At 57.2% G+C, this 27,818-nt stretch overlaps 2 protein-coding genes across 3 annotated transcripts in view; both read right to left on the reverse strand.

Moving 5' to 3' along the window:
* Positions 1 to 25,534, reverse strand: part of PDXK (pyridoxal kinase) — a 34,342-nt gene extending 8,808 nt beyond the window's left edge. Inside the window, exons 1-5 of one of the 2 annotated variants that reach the window (XM_032276751.1) lie at positions 25,238 to 25,534; positions 11,773 to 11,827; positions 5,420 to 5,524; positions 3,351 to 3,434; positions 843 to 889 (exon numbers count right to left, since the gene is read on the reverse strand). In XM_032276751.1, the coding sequence (XP_032132642.1) occupies positions 843 to 889; positions 3,351 to 3,434; positions 5,420 to 5,524; positions 11,773 to 11,827; positions 25,238 to 25,324 (378 nt within the window). In that variant the 5' untranslated portion in view covers positions 25,325 to 25,534. Of the gene's footprint in view, positions 1 to 842; positions 890 to 3,350; positions 3,435 to 5,419; positions 5,525 to 11,772; positions 11,828 to 24,486; positions 24,587 to 25,237 lie in introns of those variants that run through there. The other variant, XM_032276752.1, reaches the window with a different exon arrangement.
* Positions 7,582 to 9,392, reverse strand: LOC116550751. Its single transcript, XM_032276750.1, is given in 5 exon segments — positions 7,582 to 8,676; positions 8,679 to 8,869; positions 8,871 to 8,993; positions 8,995 to 9,042; positions 9,044 to 9,392. Coding segments are annotated over 5 exon segments (978 nt in total). The 5' UTR covers positions 9,130 to 9,392; the 3' UTR covers positions 7,582 to 8,146.
* Positions 25,535 to 27,818: the final 2,284 nt, after the last annotated feature.

Here is a 27,818-nt window from a genome sequence, read left to right on the forward strand (position 1 = left end):
ACCCGGCTAATTGTTTTGTATTTTGATTAGAGATGGCGAGGTTTTGCCACGTTGCCCAGGCTGATCTTGAATGCCTGGGCTCTCGAAGTGCTGGGATTGCAGGTGTGAGCCACAGCACTCAGCACGTTTTCTACATTTTTAAGTGGTTGGGGAAAAGAAAGTCAAAAAAAGAATGACATTTTGTGACACACAATTATAGAAAATTCAAATTTCAGTGTCCACAAATGAAATTTTATTAGAAAACAGTCATTCATGGCTGGGTGTGGTGGCTCACACCTATAATCCCAGCACTTTCAGAGGCTAAGGCGGGTGGATCGCTTGAGACCAGGAGTTCGAGACTAGGCTGGCCAACATGGTGAAACCTATCTAGTAGAAATACCAAAATTAGCTGGGTGTGGTGGCGCACGCCTGTAATTCCAGCTACTCGGGAGGCTAAGGCATGAGAATTGCCTGAACCTGGGAGGCGGAGGTTGCAGTGAGCCGAGATTGTGCCATTGCACTCCAGCCTGGGCGACTGAGTGAGATTTTGTCTCAATAAGAAAAGAAAAAAGAAAATTGTCATCTGTTTGTGCACCTCTTGCTGCTGGTGGCTTCTGTGCTCTAATAGGAACAGCCATGGCAGGGCCGTGCACTGGCAAAGCCTTAGATATTTATCTGCTGTCTGGTGCTTTCCAAAAAACATGTTGGGGTCCTCTTCCTTCTTCCTAACAAGGTTTGTCTCTTTTCCCTTGGACAGAGGAGTCTCACCAAGTTAGACACTTAGAGACGTGGGCCTGTCTTCCAGCTGGACAGGAAGAGCTCCACTCACCACACTTTTAAATCACATGCATGAAATTACTCACCATGGAGCCTTCGCCGTCCCACTTGTCACCCAGGACCGGATCACACACTGCAGAGACACAGGCATCTTATCAGCAAGGGCTACAGCTGACGAGTAAGAAACCCTCAACATTTCTTTCTCCCCCCGCCCCTTTTTAAATTCTAGACAGGATCTTCCTCTGTTGCCCAGGCTGGAGTGCAGTGGTGCAATCGTGGCTCACCGTGGACTCAATCTTCCAGGCTCAGGCGATCCTCCTGCCTCACCCTCCCAAGTGGCTGGGACCGCAGGCATGTGCCATCACACACTAACTTTCAGATGATTTGCACAGATGCGTTCTCACTGTTGCCTGGGCTGGTTTTGAACTCCTAGGCTTAAGCGATCCTCCCACCTCAGCCTCCCAAAGTGCTCGGATCTTGGGCGTGAGCAACCGCATTTGGCATTTTTCTTTTCTAAGCTGCCAAGTTGAAGCAAATATTCTTCTATTTTTATGTTTAACTTCTTAGTGCAGTAAAAAACATCTACCTTAATCTTTGCTAGTTTAACCATTATTAGTCAACTCAGGGTCAGTGAGAATGTTCCCGCTGTTGTATGACCACGACCGCCATCCACCTCCAAAACACGTTCATCTTCCCAAACCAACTCTGTCCCTGTTAAACACTCACTCCGCATTCTCCCTGCCTAAGCCTTGGAAACATCTAGTCTGCTTTCCTTTTTTTTTTTTTTGAGACAGAGTCTTGTTCTGTCACCTAGACTGGAGTGCAATGGCGTGATCTCGGCTCATTGAAAACTCCACCTCCTGGGTTCAAGCGATTCTCCTGCCTCAGCCTCCCGAGTAGCTAGGATTACAGGTGTGCACCGCCATGCCCAGGTAATTTTTTTATGTTTAGTAGAGATGGGGTTTCACCATGTTGGCCAGGCTTGTCTTGAACTCCTGACCTCAGGTGAGCCACCCGCCTCAGCCTCCCAAAGTGCTGGGATGACCTCCCAAAATGTGTAAGACACTGTACCCAGCCTTAGCCTGCTCTCTACCTGGATGAACTGGCCTCTCCTGGATATTTCAGATAACGGAAGCAAGTAACAGTTGCTCTTTGGCGTGAGGCTTCTTTCACAGAGCATCACATCCTCCAGGCCCATCCACGACGCGGAGTGGAATTTCCTTCCTTTTCCAGACTAATACTCCACTGTGCGCACAGACATTTTGTCTGTCTGTCACCCATCAATGGACACAGCCTGTCTCCATCTTGGTCACTGGAATAACGCTGCTATGGCCATGGGTATACGCGCGTCTGCTTGAGTCTCTGTTCTCAGCTCTCTCAGATGTTTACCCAGGGCAGATTTGCTGGTCACATGGCCTCTGTGCAGAATTGCTGGTCACATGGTGTCTGTGTAGATTTGCTGGTCACATGGCCTCTGTGCAGAATTGCTGGTCACATGGTGTCTGTGTAGATTTGCTGGTCACATGGTGTCTGTATTCTGCTTGAGTCTCTGTTCTCAGCTCTCTCTGATATTTACCCAGTGCAGAATTGCTGGTCACATGGCGTCTGTGTAGATTTGCTGGTCACATGGCCTCTGTGCAGAATTGCTGGTAACATGGTGTCTGTGATTTGCTGGTCACATGGCGTCTGTGTGGGTTTGCTGGTCACATGGCGTCTGTGTGGGTTTGCTGGTCACATGGCGTCTGTGTACATTTGCTGGTCACATGGTGTCTGTGTCCTGCTTGTTGGAGAACTCCCAGCCTGTTTTCCACAGTGGCCACGCCCTTCTATATTCCTACCAGCAGTGTGAGGGTTTCCCATCCTCGCCCACACTTGCTATTTTCTGTGTGTTTGATGGCAGCCATCCCAGTTGCTGTGAGGTGCTATTCACCACTGCTTGCCACCCAAACAGGTGCGGTGGCTCCCTTCCTCTTCTGGGGCTGGAGCACACACAACCCACACCTCACACGTCTGTCCCAACAAGCACCTTCCCTCTGGGCAACAGTACAGTGTGGTAAAATGCTGGGGGCCCAGCCTGCCCTCCCACTGCCCAGGAGACCTGTGCCCCAGGGCGAGCCTGTCTGCCAGGCTGGGCGACGCTGCCCCTTCTCCCAGGCGGCAAGATGGACCAAGGGCTGCCTGGCCTCTAAGGAAAGACCCATCTAGGCAGATGCCCCAAAGACTTGGCCACTCCCTAGCCTGGCCCTGCCTGGGTGTGGCCCCTTGCCCCCTCCGCCTTTAAAGTCAGTGTTGTCACACAACAGTACTGCCTGGGCCCCAGGCCTTCACACAGCAGCCCCGCTATATGAGCACACTGACACCCCTTCCTGTCACCCACCAGCCACACAAGACACCAGGGTCACTGGCAAATGCTTCTAGCCTGCGGACTGCAGCAGGCCCACATCCTTGGAGGCCTGGCACATGCAGGTCACCGGCCCAGAGGGGTGGGGCACAGAGGAGGCAGGAAGCTGACACGTCCCTTCCCAGGCTCCCAGGCCAGCCCTCCCGCCCCCTGCGGGCCACATAGCCAGGCCCGAGGGTGGACCCCTGCCTACCGTACACCAGCCCGGGGTTCTGCTGCTTCAGCTCACGCACGATGTCCACCACCATGGCCAGGAACGACTTGTCCCTCGTATAACCTTCGGGGGTAGAATCCAGGTTACCCTCAGAAAACGGGAGACTCACCACGATCAACTGTGGCTCCAAGAAAGATAAGCACCAGCACACTTTGCACGGGGGAGGGGCGGGGGGAGGCGGGTGAAGGCGGGGTGTCCCCACAGTCCCAAGACACCAAGGGCAGACCCGGCCACATTCCTAACAGAAACGCTGTGCTTCAGAGGCATGAACCCCCGGCGAGAGGTGCAGGAGGAATCTATTTATAGTTCTACTCTCAGTAATAAGCACATGACACTTGAATTTCATCTTATTTATTTTGAGGCAGAGTCTCATCCTGTCCCCCAGCCCACAGTGCCATGGTTCAATCACAGCTCACTGCGGCCTTGAACCCCCAGGCTCAAGCAGTCCTCCCGCGTCAGCCTCCCAAATACCCGGGACTATGCCCAGCTAATTTATATTTTTTAAATGTTTTGTAGAGACAGGGGTCTCACTCTGTTGCCCAGGCTGGTCTTGAATGCCTTCCCTCAAGCAAGCCTCCCTCCTAGGCCTCCCAAAGCGCTGGGATTACAGGTTCAAGCCCCTGTGCCCACCTTTATGTATGACCTTTGAACATGTATAGATGCTGGGTGCAGTGGCTCACACCTGTAATTCTAACACTTTGGGAAGCTAAGACAGGTGGATCACTTGAGCCCAGGAGTTCAAGACCAGCCTGGGCAACATGGCAAAGCCCTGTCTCTACAAAAAACAAAAAGTTAGCTGGGCACTGTGGTGCACACCTTTAGTCCCAGCTACTTGGGAGGTTGAGGTGGAAGGATCACCTAAGCCCAGGAGGTTGAGGCTGCAGTGAGCTGTGATTGTACCACTGCACTCCAGCCTGGGCCACAGAGTGAGACGCTGTGTCACAAAAATAAAATATAAATACGAGGCCGGGCGCGGTGGCTCACGCCTGTAATCCCAGCACTTTGGGAAGCTGAGGCGGGTAGATCACGAGGTCAAGAGATCGAGACCATCCTGGTCAACATGGTGAAACCCCATCTCTACTAAAACTACAAAAAATTAGCTGGGCATGGTGGCGCGTGCCTGTAGTCCCAGCTACTCAGGAGGCTGAGGCAGGAGAATTGCCTGAACCCAGGAGGCGGAGGTTGTGGTGAGCCGAGATCATGCCATTGCACTCCAGCCTGGGTAACAAGAGCGAAACTCCGTCTCCAAAAAATAAAATAAAATAAAATATAAATACGTATAGAAATACAATTTTTCTTTTTTTTGAAATGGAGTCTTACTCTGTCGCCCAGGCTGGAGTGCAGTGGGGTAACCTCAGCTCACTGCAACCTCTACCTCCTGGGTTCAAGCAATTCTCCTGCCTCAGCCTCCCGAGTAGCTGGGACTACAGGCTCGCAACACCACACCTGGCTAGTATTTGTCATTTTAGCAGAGACGGGGTTTCATCATGTTGGCCAGGATGAGCTAGAACTCCTGACCTCTGATTGGCCCACTTTGGCCTCCCAAAGTGTTGGGATTACAGGCGTGAGCCACCACGCCTGGCCTGAAATACAATTTGTTTTTAACCAGAAAGCTGACAAAGGATGCCAGTGTACTAGGTAACGGCCCGTCACCTACCTGAGTGTCCCACCCCACTGCCCTTCCCCGGGCAGTGCTCCCAACATCCCGCCTGCACCCTCCCCTGGGCACTGGAACCCCAGTGTGGCCACAGGAGGAGAGGTGACTTGGCATTGCCAGGGCAGTCATTGCCCAGGCAGGCACAGCGTGGCCAGGACCAACTCCTACCCTCAAGCAAGCCTCCCTCCTAGGCTTCTCAAAGTGCTGAGATTACAGATTCGATCCCCGTGCCCACCCTTACATATGACCTTTGAACACGTATAGGTCATGTTCACGCCAAGGCCCTCTTTGAAGGAGCAGGGATGGGAGATGGGCCAGGTGGGGGTGCTCTGGGCCTCCCTGGCTGGAGTGGGGTCTGCAGGCCGTTGCGGCAGCTCGCGCCAGCACCCACCTGTGAGCACGTAGTCATATTTATTCACGTTGTTCAGCTTCAGGCCCTCGTACAACTCCTGGAGCTCATCTGAATTCAGCACTTGGCCCTTCCAGTGGGCATAGCCTAGCGGCAGAGAAACCATGGGGACTTAGACACAAGGGGACCAGGCGTGGGTCGGGCTTCCCTCCCCATCCGCCCACTCTCCCTGAGGCCCCTGGTGGATGGCTTCTCCCCAGGGACTGGCACAAGGCCTGAAGATCACCAGGCACAGTGCTTGGCAGGTCCCGACAGCCGTCCACACGGGACGCCCCCTGCAAGCCCCCTGCCCCTATGCTGTCAGGGATCGTTGCTATTACCTCAGTGGCTCCCACCCTCCCACTGCCAGTTCCTCTGGGCGCTCAGCTCCCCAGACCCGTGACACCTGTGGGTGTTGCTTCCCAGGTACAGGCGGGGCATGGGGAGGGACACAGCAGCCCACAGCTGTGTCACTCCTGCATCTCTGTCCGGGGGGGCCCGGCCCCGCCCTCCCTGCAACATCACAGCCTCGTTTCCCAGCATCTCCCGCATGAGCTCCCAGCTATTCAGGCCGGTGTGCTCGGCCGCCTCCACCACTAGGACACCCTGGCAGGTAGGGCTTGTCACGTCCCCACCTCCCCACTCCTCCCCCACAGGCTTAGTAAGCTGCAATTGGAGCCAGTCATAGATCAGCTCCTGAGCAAGAGACAAACAGGAATGAGAAGGAGGCCTCAGCCCAGGTGTGCAGCCTGCCCTCAGCCCCGCAGGCACCCAGGGTGAAGTGACTGCCCCAGTGGACAGGCATGTCAGTGCGTGGGGACGGACGCGCTGCTTCCTGCAGGCAGGACCGCCGGCCTCCTGGGAGCCCTTCCCACATCGTGGGATCCGACCACAGCTCCAGGTCAAAGCACCACTCAGCCATCCACAATGGAAGGCCCACCATGGATACCCCACATTTGCCCATGAGAAACAGCTCACACTGAGGGACTCCTGAGCTCCTCCCGCGTGAGTAATCCCTCTATGCACGTCTTTTTCAGCAGACAAGGAAAACTGAGGCGTGGGTTCCTAGAGCAGCCAAGTGCAAGTGTCACGCACGGGTCGGTCACGGCTGGCTCCGAGCCCACACGCCAGGCCATGGCCAAGATTGCTTGAATTCCCACACCAGAGGAGGGCTCCACAGCACAGCCCCCAAGGACCCTCCTGTGTACCAGTCGCTGGCTTCCACTGGAAGGGACGCCTTTGGCTCTCCCCAGGAGCTGTTGCGCAGGGGCATGTGTGGCGTGAATGTCCTTAGCCTGCAGTCAGAAGCAACACTCTGTGGCTGGGCATGGTGGCTCATGCCTGTAATCCCAGCACTTTGGGAGGCTGAAGCCGTCAAATTACAAGGTCCAGAGTTCAAGACCAGCCTGACCAACATGGTAAAATGCCGTCTCTACTAAAAACACAAAAATTAGCTGGGCATGGTGGCACACGCCTATAATTCCAGCTACTTGGGAGTCTGAGGCAGGAGAATTGCTTGAAGCCGGGAGGTGGATGTTGCAGTGAGCCAAGATGGTGCCACTGTGCTCCAGCCTGGGTAACAGAGTGAGACTCCACTGCAAAAAAGAAAAAGCAGCAGCAATGCTCCAGGCACAGTGTGGCCTCCGGGATGTGCAGCTGGGGCGCCTGCCCTGTACTCTGCTCGGAACACCAGCGTGTATGCACTGAGGGGTAGGTCTGCCAGAGGCCGAGCCCCTGATGGACTCCGGGTTAACAGTCACTTGGGGTCAGGAGGGTCAGGCGTATCCACCATGGGTGAGGTCAGTGCCTCACATGGCAGCCTGCCCCTCTGGTGTGGGGTGTGTCCTGGGGAGGCTTCTGCCAGGCAGGGGCAGGGTTTGGGGTGAATGGGGGGCTGTGGAGGGGCAGGAGGAGGGAGGCAAGCAATGGTCCCTCCCGGTCCTTTCTGCTCTGGGATTCTGAGCATTTCCCAAGCAGGGTGGGGCTCAACATGGCTGCACACGTGCTGCTTTCCTGGGGAGGTGATATGGCCTGGCTGTGTCCCCACCCAAATATCATCTTGAATTGTAGCTCACATGTCGTGGGAGGGACCTGGTGGGAGGTCATTCAGTCATGGTGCCGTTTCCCCCATCCTGTTCTTGTGATGGTGAGTGAGTTCTCACAAGAGCTGACGGTTTTATAAGGGGGTTTCAAAACCCTGGGCCCCCCCACTCTGCACTTCTTGCCTCTGCCATGTGAAGAAGGATGTGTTTGCTTCCCCTTCGGCCACAGCAGTAAGTTTGCTGAGGCCTCCCCAGCCCTGCTGAATTGTGAGTCAAGTAAACCTTCTTCCTTTGTAAATGACCCCGTCTCGGATATGAACTTATTAGCAGTGTGAGAATGGACTAATACAGGGTTCCATTGGGAAGGACCGCGGCCAGGCGGTTCCAGTGACAGACACTGATTCTCCTACTCCTGGGCACTGGGGTCCAAGGTCATGGCATCTCCAGGGCCGGTCCTTGAGGACCCTCCCCTGGGCTTCAGACAGCAACGCCTGTGTCCTTATGGGGCTGTCCCTGTGTGTGTCCGTGTCCTCATCTCTTCTCACAAGGATGCTGATCAGGCTGAATTAGGGCCCACCCTGACAGCCTCTTTTAACCTGGTGACCTCTATAAAGGCCCCATCTCCAAATCCAGTCCATTCTGAGGTGCTGGGGTAAGGCTGCAACATGAGAATTTGGGGGGACACAATTCAGCCATAACAGCCGTGAGGATGGGGAGATGTCCAGCCCTTGCCAGGTCTCAGACGCAGGCCCCAGGTCCCTCTGAGGCCCAGCTTCCTGTTGGAACAAGGGGGCATGGTCTCGCACTCCAGGGTGCCCCCTGCCCACTGCAGGACATGGTACCGGCCCAGAGCCCACAAGAACCTTCTCGAACAGGGGAGGGCACTTGGCTCCCCTGTCCAACTCATTCCACTTACAGATGAAAAAACAGACGCCAAATAAGTGGCTCCTTGGGAAGTCCAAGGGGCCTGGCACGCCTGTCCGACCCTAGCTGGCCAGGGAGTCTGGGTCGGCCCCTCCCCTCGCTGCTGCCCATCGGCAGGTGCCTGGTCCTGGTCCCTCGCTGCTGCCCATTGGCAGGCGCCCGGTCCTAGCCCTCTCCAGCCCTGCAGCTCCTGTGTTCTCAGCAGCCTCCTCTTCCCTGCAGCAAGGACCACCAAGCCCAGCAGCAGGTCGCCTGTCCCACCCTCTCTGGCTCCACGCTCCAAAAGCCAGGACGTGTGACCCGCCCACCTGCTGACCTCTAGCTCTGCAAGCTCCTTCCTGATGCCCTCAGGCCAGGAAGCTCAGACAGGAAGCTCCAGGAAACCCTCTTGAAGGGGCCACTGGGAATGCTGGCCGCAAGGTGGAGGCTGCCAAGCCCGGCTGTCCTGGGTTTGGGGGCACAGCTCAGAGTGTGGAAAAATGAATGGTGGCCTTGAGGAATGGGGGCTTAGCCAGGGGAGGGTGCAGGAGCACGAGTAGCAGCCCTGAGGTGGCAAGGCCTGCACCAGGTGGGCTCTGCAGGCAGCTCGGGGCTCAGCTTCCCCCCGCCCCGACGGGTATCAGGGAACCAACAACGTGGCTTACGTGGAATACCTGTGTCCACTGGCAGTCTGGCTTTGTGGCCATCCCAGGCAAAAGCTGCCCACGTAACCACCCAGTTACAACCCTGGGCCCACGGTGGGCACATGGTGCACACCTGCAGTCCCAGCCACTCGTGAGGCAGAGGAGGCAGGAGGATCGCTTCAGCCCAGGAGGTCAAGGCTGTGGTGAGCTGACTGCACCACTGCAGGCCAGCCTGGGCAACAGAGAGACCTCATCTCTAAAAAAGAGAAAGGAAAAGACTGGGGCGTGGAGTCTCACGCCTGTGAACCCTGCACTGTGAGAGGCTGAGGGGGCAGGATCGCTTGAGCCCAAGGAGTTCGAGACCAGCCTGGGCAACATAGTGAGACTCCATCTCTATGAAAAACAGGAAAATTAGCCAAGTGTGGTGGTGCACACCTGTAGACCCAGCCCCTTGAGAGGCTGAGGAGGGAGGATCTCTTGAGCTTGGGATGTCAAGGCTGCAGTGAGCCATGATCACACGACTGCACTCCTGCGTGGATGACAGAGACCTTGACACACACACACACACACACACACACACAAGAAAAAAGAAAACCCTTGGCAGAGTCGCTAACGAGCTCCCTGGCAGCGTCATCCCAGCTCCCTGCCAAATGAGGCGCAGCCTGTGTGACCCCACCTCCAACACCTAGGTGTGCACTGGAGAACTGAAAACACATCCCCCCAAAAACTGTCTAGACAAACGTTCATGGCAGCATGACCCCCAACAGCCAGAAAGTGGGAACAACCCGGTGTCCGCAGGGCTGCCTGTGGCTGAGCTCATGTGGCTGGTCACGCAGGGCATGAGCTTCGTCCTGGGCATACACGAAGGGCCATGCAGCAGGAAGACATGGCAACGCGGCCCTCAGATGGCCCGGGCAGCGTGGCCCTGGAGCAAGGGTGCCCGGAGCAGAACAGTCCCCACAATGCGCGAGGCACATGGCGTGTGCGGAAGTCTTTCTTGTGCATAATCAGGACCAGTGAAATGCTTCCTGGAGGTGATGTTGGTGAAAAATAAGCACCTCTAGCCAGTGGGCAGGGGTGGGGGAAAGGAAAAACAACCAAAAACCCAAAAAACAAAAAGCACCTCCAGCTCCGTGAAGGTCTCACAGTGGGCGGCACGAGAGCCTAGGGGGGCCGAGGGGCTGCATGGAGGTGGTCAAGTGCCCCATCCTGACCACCAGCTCCCGCGGTACCCAGAGCAGGTGCCCGGCGTACCAGCCTCACTCCCTGGCAGCACAGTGTGGGCGGGGCGGGGAAGGGAGCAGGCAGAAGGCGCCAGGACAGGGGCGAGTGATGCCCGCTGGCAGTGCCCTAGGGAGCTGCCCCTGAGCCACGGAGGCGGCCTTGGGGAAGCTACCCGGGGCCTCCTGATCAGGCTGCACAGACAGCTGACCCCGAGAGTGTGGGTACAGGGTGCTGGGAGCCTGAACCAGCAGGCCCGCCATGGCATCTGGAGGAGGCTGCAGTGGGGGCTCCCAGGAACCAGAGGCTGGGCCCCATGGGAAGGGAAGTCCCCAAGCCGGTTGTCTGGCACTGCACCTGCAGAGGCTCCCAAGTGCCTGGGGTCCTGTCGTCATCCCAGCACTCTGAGGGCAGGCCAGAGACCCCTTTCTGTCTCAGAGTCCTCAGGTCAGCCAGCCCAGCACCCACTGAGAAGCTTCCAGCATGCCTGGAAGGCATCACCAAAGCCTGGGGCCCTTCCCGCATCCTGGAATCCACGCCAGGGTCTATGCGGGTGTTGACCCAATGCTGACGGAGGACAACACCGTCCCCAGAAACACACTCAACACCCTGCTTTACTGTCCAAGCCAGCCAGCTCGCCCACTGAAAACTCAATCCTACGGGAGGGTGGCGAGCAGCCAGGACGAACGTGTGGGCCCGGGGAGGCTCCCGGAGGCCCGAGGCTTTGGGACAATCTCCGTATTTCGCAGCCCCAGTGTGCCCGGCAAGCAAAGGCAGGAGAGGGTTTTGGCAGGGCTGGAGCCTGTCCACCTGGGCCAGCCGAGCAGCTCTTTCCTCACTCAGCACGTGTCATGCCCGCCCCAAGAGAAATCACGGCATTCCTTCCTGCTCCCAAGGGTGGGGCCAGGCCCCCCCACATCCTGTCAATGCTGTTTCTGGGACATTCTGTGCTCCCAAGATTCCGTCTGGGTTCAAAGAAATTTCAGAGGAAGCAACGTGGGGTGTTTCAAAGAACCAAGTGGCTTTGTTCTCCTGCCAACGAAGCAGTCCAGGGACCACAGAGAGGAGGGAGGACTCCACGAGCCTCCACCTCCAGGCCATGGGGCTGGGTTGTGGGCAGCACGGCCCGGGACGTTGTGAGGGGCTTCCGAGGCCGGCCACCCTCAGTGCCCTGAGCCTGCAAAGTCCTAGGCGTCCCTATGCACGGAGACAGACGCACACACGAGCCAGGCCTCGGTCCAAGCGCTTCAAGCCATTGACCTAATCAACTCTGGCAACCCCACAGCCGGTGTTAGGATCGCTCTCCCGTTTTACAGAGGGGAAACCGAGGCGCCAAGAGGTTCTGCCACCTGCACTGGGTCACACGCCCCAAGGCAGTGAAGCTGAGTCAACACACCCCTACTCAGAGGCGAGGCCACCCAGGTCTATGCCCTGACGTGCTGTGCAGGCTCGGCCGAGCGACACCAGGGATGCCAGTTCCCGTCCACACGAAAGCCCCACCCCAACCCCCTCTGCTCTGCGCCAGCCGCTGGAGCCGACGCCTTACCTGTGTGGTTTGAAAACTGGACAGAGTTCACCGCGTCGATCTCAAATCCCAAAACCTGCAAGGCAGAGAAGGAACAGGAAGGTCCTGTGAACCCCAGCAGGCGCTGACTTGGACGAGGGGAGTCAATGAGCCCCAGCGGGCACAGGGCCCCCGGGCGCAGGCCGGAGGGCCGACGAATCGGAGCAGAAGGCTCTCCACGAGTCGCACGTGAAATCTGCGTGTGCAGGGCCTTGAATGTCTGCAGCGGGGCTTACCTCGATGGGGAGCAACCAGCCTGGGAGGCCATTGCCCAGCCTGCAGGACCTCCATGGAGAAACACATCACGGATCATTCGAGAAATCCCATCCAATGAAAGCGCTTAATAAGACTAATAAATTAAACAATAAAACAAAGGCAATGCCCGTCTGTCCACACACCTTGGGGGAACAGGAGCTGGGAGGCCGTCTCTGCCGTGAAAATGCGGGCGTCTACCCCACCCCCTTGGAGGAAGCCAGGCCAAGGGCCCTGTGGGCTGCACGGCTGACCCCTCTTCCCAGGACATGATGCTCAAAAGCCTGAGACAGGGAGTGAGTGTGTGAGGACAGAGAGGGAGGGAGTGGGTGAGGGTTCGAGACAGCCGGAGCGGTGGCCTCCTTCCCTATCTCCAGGGGCGATCCCTGCCCTCTCCCGTGCACCAGCAAAGCCCAAACCCTCTCTCCCTGTTTCATCTGAACAGCCAACCATCCTTGAGTTCCACCTTCACGTTCAAAGCCAGGTAGCCCCAGCTCTGGTATCAGCAACCAGGAGAGCGGCTGTTTCCAGGGCAGGGGGTGGCAGGCGATGGGAGGGGCTTTCAGGCTTCTCAAATTTGTTTCTCCACTGGGTGGGATTTGCTTTGTGATAATCAGTTGAGCTATCTGCTTAGGATTTGTATTTACCAGCGTCTTTCTTTGAAGCAGGTATTACCACTAAACAAATGAAATACATGTTAGCAGTCTTATTAATCTAAAAAGTTAAAATTAGCACTTTGCGGCCAGGCACGGTGGCTCATGCCTGTAATTCCAGCACTTTAGGAGGCTGAGGTGGGAGGACAGCTTGAGGCCCGGAGTTCAAGACCAGCCTGGGCAACATGGCAAAACCCTGCCTCTACAAACAATACAGAAATCAGCCAGGCGTGCTGGCACACACCGGAAGTCCCAGCTACTCGGGAGGCTGAGATGGGAGGATCAATGAGCCTGGGAGGTGGAGGCTGCAGTGAGCTGTGACCGCACCACTGCACTCTAGCCTGCGCAACAGAGTGAGACCCTGTCTCAAAAAAACATAAAAATAAAAAATAAAACTGGCACTTTGCAAATGTACCAGCCTGATTCCACAGCCTCTATACACAAAGAGCTTGCAGTATTTCAAATCCTTTAAAATTCTAACCAGCTCTAAAGAAACACATATTAAGCCATGATGACACAAATCCTAAAAATCCTGCCAAAATATTCTGCTCCACCGCTTCTGGGCGTGTAATTAATCCTGTGGGGCTGGCAAACGTATCCGAGAATGAAGTCGCTATTTTCTGCTTTTAAATGAGAGCACGAGTGAGCTGAGCCCCTGGGCTAGCATCTCCATTGCATACACCCCACCAAAATCAGCTTATTCATCAGCATCACAAGCCCGTCTGGACGCTTCCAGAGTCTACCCAGCCAACTGCATGCGCAAGACAAAGCCACACTCAGAAGATGAGGACGCGTGGGGGGCGGGGTGCCGAGGTCCAGGACGGGAGCCCGGGACCCCAGAGAAAGGCGTCCTGCTGTTACGATTGTCCTTCAGCTGGAAACCGCCACTCTGTGCCAGACCGTGCCTCTGGAACTCACATCTCTGCACGGCAGTGGCTCCCTCCCAGGCACAGCCAGGAGGGACCACAGCGTGAAACTGAAGCCTGTGAAGAGAACGGGCTTCTGCCGACCACCTCTTCCTCCCCCCGCCCCGGCTCTTCTCTCCCCAGGGGCAGGGCAGGGGCAGTGACCGTTCCTTCCCAGAGCAGCAGCAGAATCCACTTTGTGGCTTTCCCACCCCCGCAGAATTACTCATCACACACCCCACAGACCCCCAGCACCCGGCCGCTGGCAGACACCCGCCTTCCCAGCTCCGAGTTCTAAAGAGCCCAGCTCTCCTCTCTTATCCCAGGGTCGGCTGCATGGAGCCGGTGCTGGCAGGGGTCTCCTCCATGACACCTGTGTTCCCTTTTTGCCTTTCTGTTTCTCAATACCTGGTGGAACAACTGCCTCTACAATCGTTGCTCTGGTTTCTGTTTCTGGACTGGACCCTGCCCGATACACCTCATCTTTCCCCACCCCCAAGGGAGCCAGGGACAGACTGATTCTTGGTCCAGGGTTCAACACGGCAGGCAGCTGGGCTCTCCACAACGCTCACCACTCGTCCGGAGCGCGGGCCCCAGTCTGGCTCCTCCACAGCCTTCCAGGGATCGCCTTAAACAGGGACAGGCCAGTGCCCTGTGAGCAGCCCTGCTGAACGGTGGGATCAGCTTGGGCCCTTTAGGGGCAGCAGGGCTGATCTGTGTATGTGACTCACATTGTTTTACAGTAAACCCTGTCCCTCCAATGGCCTGTGGGGTTCTGCGGTGGCAGAGTTCTAAGAATGACCTTCAGGGGGCTCCTCACCCTCAGGCAGCCCCTGAGTGTGGTTGAACCTGTCAGTGTGATGAGCTCTCTCTTCCAGGAGGGTCCTCCTATCTAGGACCGTCCCATCTAATGACATGAGCCCTTCGAAAGCAGACTTTTCTCAGGCTGCTGTGCAGAAGGGAAAATCAGAGATTCGAAGTGAAAGGACGACTCAGTGACTGCTGCTGGCGCTGAAGATGAGTTGGGTCACGTGACTGCTGGGTGCAGTAGTGTAGGTCAGTTTTACATACAGTTATTATAACAAACTGAGTCATACGGCCAGGCACAGCGACTCACACCTGTGATCCCTGCACTTTGGGAGACCAAGGTTGGGGGGTCGTCAGGCCAGGAGTTTAAGACCAGCCTGAGCAACATAGCAAGATTCCATCTCTTCTTAAAAAAAAAAAAAGTGTCACAAAACTTATAATTATGTAAATTATATTATCACTTTTTGAGACAGGGTCTCACTCCATCACCCAGGCTGGAGTGCATTGGCACAATCATAGCTCATTGCAGCCTTGAACTCCTGAGATCAAGGGATCCTCCCTCTTCAGCCTCCTAAGTAGCTAGGACTACAGGTGCATGCCACCACCTGGCTAATTTATATATATATATATTTTTTGTTGAGACAGAGTCTCACCATGTTGCCCAGTCTGGTCCTAAACTCCTGGGCTCAATCAATTCTCATCCCTTGGCCTCCCAAAGTGCTGGGACTACAGGTATGAGCCACAACACCCAGCCTATATAAATTATATTAAAAGCAACCATAATAAATATTCTAGCCTCACCGCTTCCTAATTAGTTCGCTAGCATTTTACCCTAGCTGTCGCCTACTGAGCTGCTGTGTCTCTTGCGTCTGCAGGGAGGAACACTCCCTAGCGGAGGCTGCCGCGTCTCCTTCCTGCTCGGGTTGGTAGTTTCCATTCGGCCACAGGGGAAGTATTCACACCACAGAGCTCGGCAGTACGGACATTACATCAGGTACGAGGCCAGGCACAGTGGCTCACACCTCTAATCCCAGCACTTTGGGAGGCCGAGGCGAGCTGATCACCTGAGGTCAGGAGTTCAACACCAGCCTGACCAACATGGAGAAACCCGTCTCTACTGAAAATACAAAAATTAGCCGGGCATGGTTGTGTATGGCTGTAATACCAGCTACTTGGGAGGCTGAGGCAGGAGAATCACTTGAACCTGGGAGGTGGAGGTTGCAGTGAGCCGAGATCACGCCACTGCATTCCAGCCTGGTGACAGAGAGAGGCTCTGTCTAAAAAAAAAAAAAAAAAAAAATCAAATCAAATCAGTCAATCAGGTATGAGCCAGACTCATCCCCCTTCCTGGGATGGTTTTATCGGCCACTGTGCTACGTTTTTTGTTTTGTTCTGAGACAGGGATCTCACTCTGTCGCCCAGGCCAGAGTGCAGTGGCACAATCTCGGCTTGCTATAACTTCCGCCTCCTGGGCTCCAGTGATTCTCCTGCCTCAGCCTCCTGCGAAGCTGGGACTACAGGCGTGCACCAACATGCCTGGCTAATTTTCTATTTTTTGTAGAGATGGAGTCTCACTATAGTACGCCGGCTGGTCTTGAACGCCTGGGCTCAGGCGCCCCTCCCACCTCAGCCTCCCAAAGTGCTGGGATTACAAAGCATGAGCCACCGTACCTGGTCTGTGTTACCATTCTGCGCCTAGCACCCCTCAGTGTGAACTCCCCACCCTCCCAGATATACCCCTCTAAACTCAGTCTTTGAGGGTCTGCTGCTGCCCATGGGAGGCAGCTCAGAGCCCCGGGGTGTCCCACGCCCACAGCGATGCCCCTGGCTACTGGGTCACCCACCAGCCTGTGAATTCCTCACTGGGCTGCAGAGGCCTGGGCACCTTCTGAGCCCCCGGAACCTCTGAAACCCCTGTGCCTTGCCAGTTCCCCTCTCTCAACTCAGACCGTCCTCTCAGCCTGCAAGACCCTGCTGCAACTGTGCCCGCGTGACCTCTGCGACAGCACGCCAACCCCTGGAGAGTTCTACGGGGTTGGGGAATCCCTGCCAGCTCTGGCCAAAGCCCCTGGCCTCTGGCTGCACTGGCAAACCCACTGCTGCCACAGAAAGCCTGGGTGTCTCCGCCGCAAAGTCTGAAGGACAAGCTCCTGCTCAGCCTCTACTGCAAGGAATGACTCCGCTCCAGCTGCCTGGGAAGGACCAGCCGGCTAAAAGGCCACCACTAAGCGGAAAAGTGCCACGAAGACGGGGCAGCCAGGGCGGGAGGAGCCTCGGGGCTGATGCACTTTGCACCGCTCATCCGTGTAACGTACTGGGGCTCCCCCACCTGCAGGTGTGTGCCCGTCTCCTGCTGAGAGAGAAAGCCGGTCAGATGGCCACACTCTGCCCTGGGGGGTCAAAATAATCCCAGCAGAGTCTGGGCCAGTGGGATGGCTTGGAAAGGGCTCCAACTTCCTCATGGGAACTTCCTGTGGGGGTCACAGCAGCAGTCACTGGGGTGGGGGAAGGTGATTTCCACCTCATCAGTCATCCAGTCCAGCCACAACAGAAGGCAGGCTGAAGAGTTCCCCGACCCTTTCTCCCTGCCGCCCACATCACAAGCTCATCCTCCCTCTGCCGGCCATGTGAGCATCCTTCCTCCTGCCCACATGCGGGAGTGGCTGCTCTGTGCTCCCTCCCAGGGCCCACGTGCACGCCTTAGTGCAATCCACCCACTCCGCTCACAGCAAGGCAGACAGCAAGGCTCAGCGAGACACTACGTGAGCACGGCAGCTCAGCTGATCCTTCTCCAGGGAGGCAGAGTGACTCAGAACGGCAGGAGTGGGGGAAGCTCTGGAACATTCCAGCGCAGCTCCTTCACCCTGGCCTGGCCACCCTTGTTCCAGGAGTTCCAGGAGAGACAGGTGAGCGCTGCGCAGAAGCAGAAGCCAGACAGCCAGCAGAACCCTCCCGAGAGCTGATTTTGCAAGACCTTTGACCACCGTAGTAGGAAATCAGAATTGGGAAAGAGGACGGGAGAGTGTCACCCTGATCAGCCTGGGGTCTGCACACCCATGTCCCTCCCACCGTCTGTCACTGGTCAGCCCTACAGTTCAGGTCAACCATGTCCTTCGTCCTGCAATCTCCAAGGGGAAATGCTGCTGGAAATGGCCCTGAGCCCCCTTGAGCAGAGTCCCCCCATCCCTGACCCACCCCTGCCTCAGCCTTCACAGCCCCGGCCCCATCACCTGGGACCTAGCCCTGCTCACGGCACACCACACGAACACCGAGCCCCCTACTTCCAGGCTCCCGGCCCATAGGGGGACCGTGCACAGGCTGGTCAGGGGCTGCCGGGTGCTAGGCTCACTGCAAAGTGCCAAGCGAGGGCAGAGGTCATGGCTGGCTGAGAAGTGCCCAGACAGATGGCCACAGCTGGGGGCTAAGTCCAGGGATTGCCAAAGCAGGATTCCTAGCCCAATATGGGTTCCCTGGTGTGACCTCAGGCCCCCTCCAGCTTCAGAGGATGCAGCAAAAATGCCACCTTCTTTAGCTCCAGGGCTTCACGCCCGCTGTACCCTCCTGGACACCGTTCTCTGTGCCCCGTCCAGCACAGCTCCACCAAGTGCTGACTACCTCCCACCCCTTGGAACTTGCTCCGACACACAGGAAGTGGCTCTAGGGGACAGCCACACCTGCATGCACCACACAGCTTCCTTGTTTAGCTGTCCTAGGCTCGGTGACTGTCACGGGGAAGGAGATGGGACGAGAGGCTGAGCAGGGCTAGCCACCTGCTTCGGGAATGGGGAAAGCTGCTGGAGGAGTGGCCAGGGACAGGGACAGGGGCTGGCAGGCTTGTCTCGGCCGCAGAACCCTTTAAAACAGAGGCCCCATGTGGAGCAGGGAAATAGACTGGCATGGGGCAGCTGCCCGCACCTCCTCGGCCGATCGCAGTTTTTGGCTCAGCCCGTCTCTGACACCTCCTCTCTTCCTCTCCCCTTGATAAGTTCCTTCTGTTCTATTCCTCGGCGTCACTCTGTGAACTGGGCACGCATGATTCCATTTCAAAAGCTCCGTGTGGGTGTGCACCTGAAGACGCCAAGGCCAAGAGGCCACAAAGCCCATCAGCAGCCCCCGTGTCCCCAAAGCTGACCGCTGTGTGGATCTGCCCCCTCCTTCCAGAGAATGCCAGTCACACCAAGCCTCCTAGGAAGAGGGAAGTCACTTACAGGAAAGATGGGGGCCAGCCAACACTGGGGCCTGTAGAGCAACACGCCACACACACACACACGTGCACACACGCTTGCCCAGGACACACATGCATGCCCAGAAATGTGCATACGCACATGCCACGCACACATGCCATGCACACATGCCCCATATGCACACATGTACACCACGTACACACACGCACACCCACACACACATCATTTGCACAGACACATGCACACACATCATGTATACACGCACGACCACAGACACACACAGCATGTACACACAAGCATACCCACATAACACATGCCCTGATGTGGGTTAGGGCTAGAGGCAGGAGGGAAAAATCAGAAGATGGGACCAATAGGCCGGGCTCGGTAGCAGCACTTTGGGAGGCTGAGGCGGATGAATCACCTGAGGTCAGGAGTTTGAGAACAGCCTGGCCAACATGGTGAAATCCCATCCCTACCAAAATACAAAAATGAGCTGGGCATGGTGGCGCATCTGCCTGTAGTCCCAGCTCCTTGGAAGGCCGAGGCGGGAGGCAGAGGTTGCAGTGAGCCAAGATCGCACCACCAACTCCAGCCTGGGCAACAGAGGGAGACTCCATCGGGGGGAAAAGCAAAAAGAAAAGCAAATGGGACCAATAAGGTCTTGCTTTTCTCCACGACAGCCAAACAGGAGCAACAGGAGCCTCAGTCCCAAACTAAGAGACTCAGAAAAGCAAGAAACTAAACAATGTGTTCCTTCTTGGAGAAGGATAAAAGAAGAAACACCAGGAAGCACGCCTGTTTCCGGGACTGGGGCACGTTCTGGCTCAGACCCAGGGACTGGCAGAGGCCGGGAAGAAGGAGAATCGCAGCCAGACGGGAGAAGGGCCAGCTGCCCAGCGTGGCCAGGAGACTATGCCGGAACAGTCGCCAACTGCAGCGTGAGCATCACCTCTGGGGAAGTTAGCGGAGCCGCTCAAGGCAAGCGGGAGGTGCACCTGTCAGCGCTGGCTCTTTTTCTTTTCTTTTTTTTTTTTTTTTGAGAGTGAGTTTTGCTCTGTCGTCCATGCTGGAGTGCAGTGGCATGACCTCAGCTCACTGCAACCTCTAGCTCCTGGGTTCAAGCAATTCTCCTGCCTCAGCCTCCTGAGTAGCTGGGACTATAGGAGTGAGACACCACGCCTGGCTAATTTTCAGTAGAGATGGGGTTTCACCAGGTTAGCCAGGCTGGTCTCTAACTCCTGACCTCAGGTGATCCACCCACAGCCTCCCAACGGGCTAGGATTACAGGCGTGAGCCACAGGGCATGGACCAGCGCCGACTTTTTTGTAATGTTTGCAAATCCATGTCACTTTGAAAAATGTTAAGGCAAAAATGATGTCTTTTAAAAGGCAGGGTGACATTCTTCCAGGATCTTACCAGTGCAGTTCTGAAGAAAGAAAAGGCTCTTTCTATCCTAGGAATTCTAAGAAAAAAACATAAATAGTTTCCAAAACACCGGGTGTTTTAACCACTTCCCCAGGAGAACCCTCCAGTGATGCCACCACTCTGCAGAAGGCTGCCTTGCAGAGGAGGGGAGTTGTTTTTTTTTTTTGAGACAGGGTCTACCTAGTGCATTGGTATTGTCTATCAACTTCCTGGTCAAAAATAAATTGTATTTCCATGCATGTTTATTTTTTACTTTTTTTTCTTGAGACAGAGTGTCACTCTGTCACCCAGGCTGGGGTCCTCAGCTCCCAGGCTCAGGTGATCCTCGTACTTCAGCGTCCCAAGTAGCTGGGACTACAGATGTGAGTCACCATAGCCAGCGTTTTTTCTTCTTGTAGAGATGGAGTCTTGCTATGTTGCCCAGGCTGGTCTCAAACTCTTGGGCGCAAGTGATCTACCCACCTCGGCCTCCTAAAGTGCTGGGATTATAGGTGTGAGCTGCCGCACCTGGGCTCAGGGATTCTTAAATATTCAAGGTTGGAAATCAGCTCCTGCCTTGAAGGCCCGCAAGCCACCCCCTTGGAACCCAGTCGTGCACCTCTGGGAGCCCCCGGTGACTTGCCGCTCGTGTCCACATGCTGCTAAAGTGCTGAGGTCCCAAAGCTCTGCAGCTGCTGCTCCTCTCTGGAGCAGCGGGGCCCAGCCAGCAGCTGAGACCCCGGACTTCTGCCAGCTACTTGTGCCGATGTCACTCAGCAGGTAGGAGTCAGAGCAGGTGCTGGCATCCAGGGTTCCAGGCCAGGGGGCCCCTGCCTCTCCCTGTGCGGTGTTGAAGCCACAGTCCACCTGCCAACAGGCGTGGCACTGAGGCCCCTACACAGAGAAACAAAACCTCCACCAAGCCCCCTCAGGTCTGCTCTGCACCAATGCACCAGGAGAGGGAAAGAATGAGGCTGATTTCTCCAGGTCACAAGCAGAGCCACCCACCTCACAGCGTCTTCTGGTGGGGGGGTGCAGGGGGTCCCGTAGTCTTGCCTTCTGGTCTCTGCAATGTGGTATTTAAATGGGTCTTGAGCTAAGCTCCCCAGTTAGATTCTCAAAGCCTGTATTCACTAATTTAATATCTGATTTCCATGACCGCCTCCCACTGGAGTGGCCATATGAGAGGACACCTGCACCGTGACTCTGGTGCACGGAGGCCACATGTGTCTGAGGCAGGAGTGCCTGGTGCCCGGCCTCGGCTGCTCCAGAAGCTGACAGATGAAGGACGTGGACACCACCCAGACAGCAGGAGCCCACTACTGCTCCACCCCGACGGGACACACAGGCAGTGTCAGGACGGGCTCGCCTCTCCCGGCAGGGCAGCCGTTGGCCTTGGACAATCTCTGCAAAGCCCAGCTTGCAGACTCACGGCTGTGCTGCTCCCCTCACTTCCAAAAAGGACGGCTTGACATCATCAACTTCTGGGCCTTTAATTCACCCCTCAATTTACGCCACTTTCAAATTTCTCTGAAGGCTCCTTCTACCCCACAGTGGTTGAATGTTGAACCCTCGAAGGATACATTTAACTGGAACCTGTGAAAGTGACTCTATTTCGAAAAAGGATCTTTGGACTGGGCACGGTGGCTCACACCTGTAGTCCCAGCACTGCGGAAGGCTGAGGCCAGCAGATCACCTGAGGTCTGGAGTTCAAGACCAGCCTGGGCCAACATGGTGAAACCCCATCTCTACTAAAAACAAATACAGAAAAATTAGTTGGGCATGGTGGCACATGCCTATAATCCCAGCTACTCAGGAGGTTGAGGCAGGAGAATTGCTTGTGCCCAGGAGGTGGAGGTTGCAGTGAGCCGAGATTGTACCACTGCACTTCAGCCTGAGCGACAGAGCAAGACTCCGTCTCAAAACAGAAAGAGAAAGAGAGGGGTGGAGGGAGGATCTTTGCAGATGTAAGACTCCAAGATGAGCTCATCGGGTGGGCCTGAATCCCATGTGAGTGTGCTTCTAAGAGCGCATACAGAGCGGAGGCCATGTGAGGACAGAGTTACAGACTGGAGGGACTTGGCCATGAGCCCCAGAAGCCAGGGGCCACTGAGAGCCAGAAGAGGCCAGGAAGGACCCTTGTATGGAGGGAGCATGGCCCTGCCCACACCCTGGTCTCAGCCTTCTGGCCCCCCGACTATGAGAGAGCGAATTTCTGCTACTGTGAGCCACCTGGTGTGTGGTACTTTGTTTTGGCAGTCCGGGCAAACTCCTATATAACCCTAAAGCTGTGCACGGTATTTTCACCCCAGCAAACTCCCATGTAACCCTGCAGCTGCATGCCTTAGGGTTACGGAAGCAATAGGGCAAAAGGGGGTTGGAAGGCTGCCCTGAGGCCCCAGGATCTCCACGGTGCAGTGGGGCCTACAGAAACACATGAGCCGCTGAACTGATGAGCCGGGAAGGCTTTCCACACACACCAGGGCTCCAAAGAACCAAACCTCCCAGCTCTGAAAGAACCTGAGGGTTCCTACACCCGGAGCAGACATCCGAGCAGCGTGGGAGGACAGACAGCAGCAGCTCATTTCCTCCACTCCTTCCTCTCCTCCCGCGGCCGAGAATCCAAGCCCCAAGGTGCATCCCAAGGCCTGTCCTTGGGCGGCCCCCCAGCTCCTCTCCTCCATGCACCCCCAGACCGCGAGCCTGCTCTTGCCCTCTACGTTCGATCTGCAAACCCAAATCATGCTGCCTGACCCTGCAGCTCCCGCCAGCACTGGTCTTGTCAACATGCACCCCTCTTTCAGTTCCCTGCCACTAAAATGTGCCTTGGGCATATACCCAGAAACAAAAGCCAAACACAGGCTCAAGGTTTTGCTCTGCACAGGGAGGGCGGCTGCCTCCTGGCTGCAGGGTGACACTGAGAGGACCTGGCAGAAAGTGTCTGGGGAGAACAGCTCTGAGGCCCAGATATGCAGATGGTCCAGTCAGGACGAATCTGTGCCATGCTCCCAGGGGATCAGCAGGAGCTCCCTGGCAATAGGTGTACCCAAGCCTGGCACGCAGGGCACAATGGGCCCTGGTGCTATCTTGCAAACGAGTATTGCACCTAGTTTGCAGGTGACACCAGGCACAGAAACCAGGGCCAGGTCCCTCAGCTGCAATTCCAAGATGAGGAGACATCTGCTTTGAGGTGGGACTCCCCCAGACACCTGGGTCAGTCCCCATAAGGAGCCTCTTCAGCTGCCCTGCGACGTGCCACACCCCTCAGGCATTCTCCAGTCTCATTCCAAGTAGCATTAAGGCAAATCTTTGGGACTCAGCCAGAGGCTCTGTTCTGCCAGTTTCTAAGTTTTCTTTCCCCACATTCAGCCTTGGAAACAAGGCTTTGGAGTCCTAAGCCACATGGTGATCAAAATCAAGAACAAACTCTTGCAAGAGCAGTTCTAGACTTTAGAGGATGCTTCCCCTTGGAACTGCGGCTGGAAGCGGCAAACGCCAGCCCCAAGGCCACTTCCAGGCTCTGTCCACCAGACCCTCCTGTGCCCACTAAGGCTGGTCCAGGCTGGCTTGGTCGCAGCCATCTCAGCCCCTCCCCATTGCATTGCTTCTCCTTGTCCAGCTGTGCTGGGACGTCGGGATATGGGAGCCCACAGGTCTGGGCACTGGGGAGACCCCAGGTGAGAATGGCAGCCCATCCTTACAAGGCTCTGCCTGAGGTAAGCAACCAGAGGACACCCCTCCCTTGAGTCACTGGGAGTTTGAGAACAAGGGACATTACTGGGGGATCCCAGGTGAAGCAAAGAAGAAAACAGTTTGCTCAGTGAAATAGGAGGTGGATGGGAGGAGGAACCGGAGAGACGCCCCACGAGCTGCACTCCTGCCAAGGCAGGGGACACTATCCCCGGAGCCCCCGGCTCCACCCTCCCTGGCTGCCCCTGCTTCAGGGACCCTGCACCTTTCTTCCCGAGCACCAGCCTGCCTCCGACTCTGCCCAAGCAATCCGCCAGGCCGCGGTGACCTCCCCCACCCTCCTCAAGCTAAGAGGGGTCCAGAGCGGTGCTTAACAGGTGCACTCAGCTGGCTGGAATGAGAGGCTCGGGGGAGGCCACCTGGGAAGCACCGCCCCCTTCCCAACAGGCCTTCCGCTTCACTTCAGACTCGAACCCCTGCCTTTCCGAACCCCTGCCTTTCCGTGCTCAGCTCTGCTCGGTCCTCCCGGGGGCACGCCTAGGTCAGCCCTGAAATTCCACAGAGGCACTGCTCTCCCCCTTCCTGACTTCCTCCGAGGCCAGCGCGCACCGCAGGCCCGACCATGACCAGGTGGCCCTTCGTTATGCCCGTGGGGTCCAGCACAGGGACCAGTCATACCTGCTCCTTTCCCGAGGACCAGGCCACAGGTGTGCAGCACAGAAGAGCCACCACCCGGCAGGCCCCCGCCCCCCCACCCCCTCACCCTCCTGCTGACTCGACAAGGCCAGGAAGTGCCGTCACCTTGGTTCTAAGTCGGTCCCTCCGCATGCAGGCCCTTCCTACCCCTCGAAGGTACACTTAGTTGCAACCAGGAAGTCGCCGGCTAATGTGTTTTAAAAGGGGGCGCCGTAAAGCCATGCACACAGTCCCGAACTGCTCCCTCAGAGCAAACACCTGCAGGGATGCGAGGGTGCAGGGCAGCCCCGCCCTCTGCCCTTCGGCCGCCTCCTGGCGTGCTCAGGCCAGAGCGGAGTCCACCCTCGTGGGCTCCGTGATCTCACTCGGCCTCTTCCTCCTTCCTCTCGACCTCCTGACCCACAGGGGCCCAGCAGGTGTGACCGCGAACCCCTCCAGCTCCACAGCCGCCTACGCGCTCCACGGGGAAAGGTCCCGCTCCCGTGACCGCCCAGGGACTCCCGGGCTCTGCCGCCTTCCCTCGCCTCCGGGAGCCGTCCCCCCACCCCGCTCCGCGGGACCGGACAGGGACGCGCTGCTGGGCCACAGGCGGGGCGCGGGGCTCCCTCCTCGCAGCGCCCCCGACGCCGGACCCATCCCACCCGCGGGGCCCGTGGCGCTCGGCCCTGCTCTCCCGCCCCGGCAAGCCCAGCAGAGCGGGCGGCTCATCCCGCGCCTGCCTCCCGGCGCCCGCGCCAGCTCTGCCCGCAGCTCCCGAGCCTCCCTCGGGGACCCGAGGCGCGTCCCGGCGGCCCCGCCAAGGTCACGGGCTCGGGGGCCACGCGTGTCGAGTTACGTAAGCGCGGGCGGCGCGTACCTGCAGCGGGAACGTGGCCGCCCGGTTGCCCACGTAGCCGCGGACGACGTGGCTCTGGATGGAGAGCACCCGGCAGTCCTCCTCCATGCCGGGCCTGGCCGCGGCGCGCGGGGCGAGGAGGGAGGGGCACGGGCTCGGCCGCTCGCTCGGGCTCCGCTCGGCTCGGCCCCGGCCCCGGCTGTCCTCGGCTCCGGCTCAGGCTCCGGCGCGCGGCGGCCCGGCTCGGCGCAGACGCTCTGCTCGGACGCCCTGGCCGCCTCCTTCTGACCTCAGCGGGCGGCTCCGAACCCGCGAGTTCGCGCGGCGCCGGGGGCGGGGCGGGGGCGGACCGGGGCGGGGCCAGGCGCGCAGGCCCCGCCCCGGGCAGGGAGGAAGTGAAACCTGACCCCCGCCGCGCCGCTGTCCGGAACGCGGGGTTTGCACTCATTCCGCTTGGAGAGGGCTCTGTAGCGTCGTCCGTTCGTTCATTCATTCAACACACGTGCTCCGCCCCATCCCCGCGCCCCGCCGCGTGCAGGGGAGACTGGGGGGCCCGGGCGCCATGCCCCTGACACTCTCACAACGCGGAGAGCCACGGGGGAGCGGGCCGGCGCGGGGCCACGGGAGTGCGAGCGGCCGTGGGAACAGCGCCGAGGCGCAGGAGTGACCCCGGATCCCCGAGGGAACCGCGCATTCGCCCTCCTACGGTGCCCAGAGCCCAAGTCCAATCCACGTTCCCTCTCCAGGGCCGCAGGAACTGATGGACACGCGGCTGACGGGACCCAGTCTCCCCCGCACCAGCCTGGGGCAGCAGGCTTCTCCAGGGCACACTAGACCCTTGCGGACCCCAAGTTCTCGCTCTGGTGACGCTGCCTGCAGAGGGTCCCAGTCCCCCGGGCCACGTGCCCAGCCCTCCATCCACAGGTGCCCCGGCCTGTGGAGGGCCTGCCTTCGAGGACAAGCCTGACCCCTTAGATGACCCCACCGCCTTCACCTCCTACCCCAATGCTCCCCACAGCTGATGCACTCCCTGCAGCTTCCCTGCGCCACCCGGGGGAACGGAGGCCTCTGGGTTCCAGACTTGCAGACTTGGTGATCTGGGGCCCTGGGGTCAGTACCACCAGGCTAAAGTCTTGGTGACCTGGCAGCACACCTACGGCTCTGTAGCGTGGTGAGACCCGATGCCCGACCAGGCGGGTGCTGAGGACTGAGGGAGGAGGATGTTGCTTAGAGGTCCAGGTTTTAAAAAGAAAGTACATCTAATTAGTAACAGTTGTCCATTAATGATAGCTAACATTTAAGCAATGCACGGTGGCTCACGCCTGCAGTCCCAGCTACTGAGGAGGCTGAGGAGCGAAAATTGGTTGAGCCCAGGAGGTAGAGGCCATCTCTGAAAAATAATAGGCTGGACTTGGTAGCTCATGCCTGTAATCCCAGCACTTTGGGAGGCCGAGGCAGGTGGATCGCTTGAACCTGGGAGACAGAGGGTGCGGTGAGCCAAGGCTGTGTCACTGTACTCCAGCCTGGGCGACAGGATGAGACTACATCTAAAAAAAAAAAAAAAAAAATTAGGCCAGGCACAGTGGCTCACACCTGTAATCCAAGCACTTTGGAGGCCAAGGCGGCGGATCACCTGAGGTTGGGAGTTCAAGACCAGCCTGACCAACATGGTGAAACCCCGTCTTAAAAAAAAAAAAAAAAAAATTAGCTGGTCTTGGTGGTGGGTGCCTGTAATCCCAGCAACTTGGGAGGCTGAGGCAGGAGAATCACTTGAACCCAGGAGGCAGAGGTTGCAGTGAGCCAAGATCATACCACTGCACTCCAGCCTGGGTGACAGAGTGAGACTCCATCTCAAATTAATAATAATAAACAACGGCTAACATCAGTTGAGCACGTACTGTGCACCGAGCATATTTCATGCATTAACACATTGAATCTTCACACCACTTTACAGAGGAGTGTAGACTAAGATAAAATCCTAAGCCCTGCTCCACCAAGGGAGCACCTTGTAGCAAAGGGAACATGAGAAGAACCCTAAAACTGAGTTCCTGGCCATGAGGGAACAGGAGGTCAGCTATGTCCGTTTATGCCCTCCATTTAGGGTTTACACACAACACTGAAGAGCACTAAAGGTAAAATGGAGACCGTAGGACCCACAGAACAGGCGCTGTGGCAATAAGGTATCAAATTACAAACATCACCTCAGGCAACGCCAGGCAAAGGTTGAGCTGCCTATCCTACACTTAGAGAACAGATGGCACTCACTGCCACGTCGTCTTTTTTTCTTTTTTCAAAATGGACTCTGACTCTGTTGCCCAGGCTGGAGTGCAGTGGTGTGATCTTGGCTCATGGCAACCTCTGCCTCACTGGAAGCCCCACCACCTGGGTTCAAGCGATTCTCCTGCCTCGGCCTCCCCTGTAGCTGGGTATTACAGGTGCCTGCCACTATGCCCAGCTAATTTTTTGTATTTTTTTAGAGACGGGGTTTCACCGTGTTGGCCAGGCTGGTCTCGAACTCCTGACCTCGTGATTTGCCCACCTTGGCCTCTCAAAGGGCTAGGGTTGCAGGCGTGACCCACTGCACCTAGCCCTACAGGGTCTT

The sequence above is a fragment of the Sapajus apella genome, unplaced genomic scaffold (assembly GCF_009761245.1).
Source record: "Sapajus apella isolate SASKATOON/1434 unplaced genomic scaffold, GSC_monkey_1.0 scaffold8, whole genome shotgun sequence".
NCBI lineage: Eukaryota > Metazoa > Chordata > Mammalia > Primates > Cebidae > Sapajus > Sapajus apella.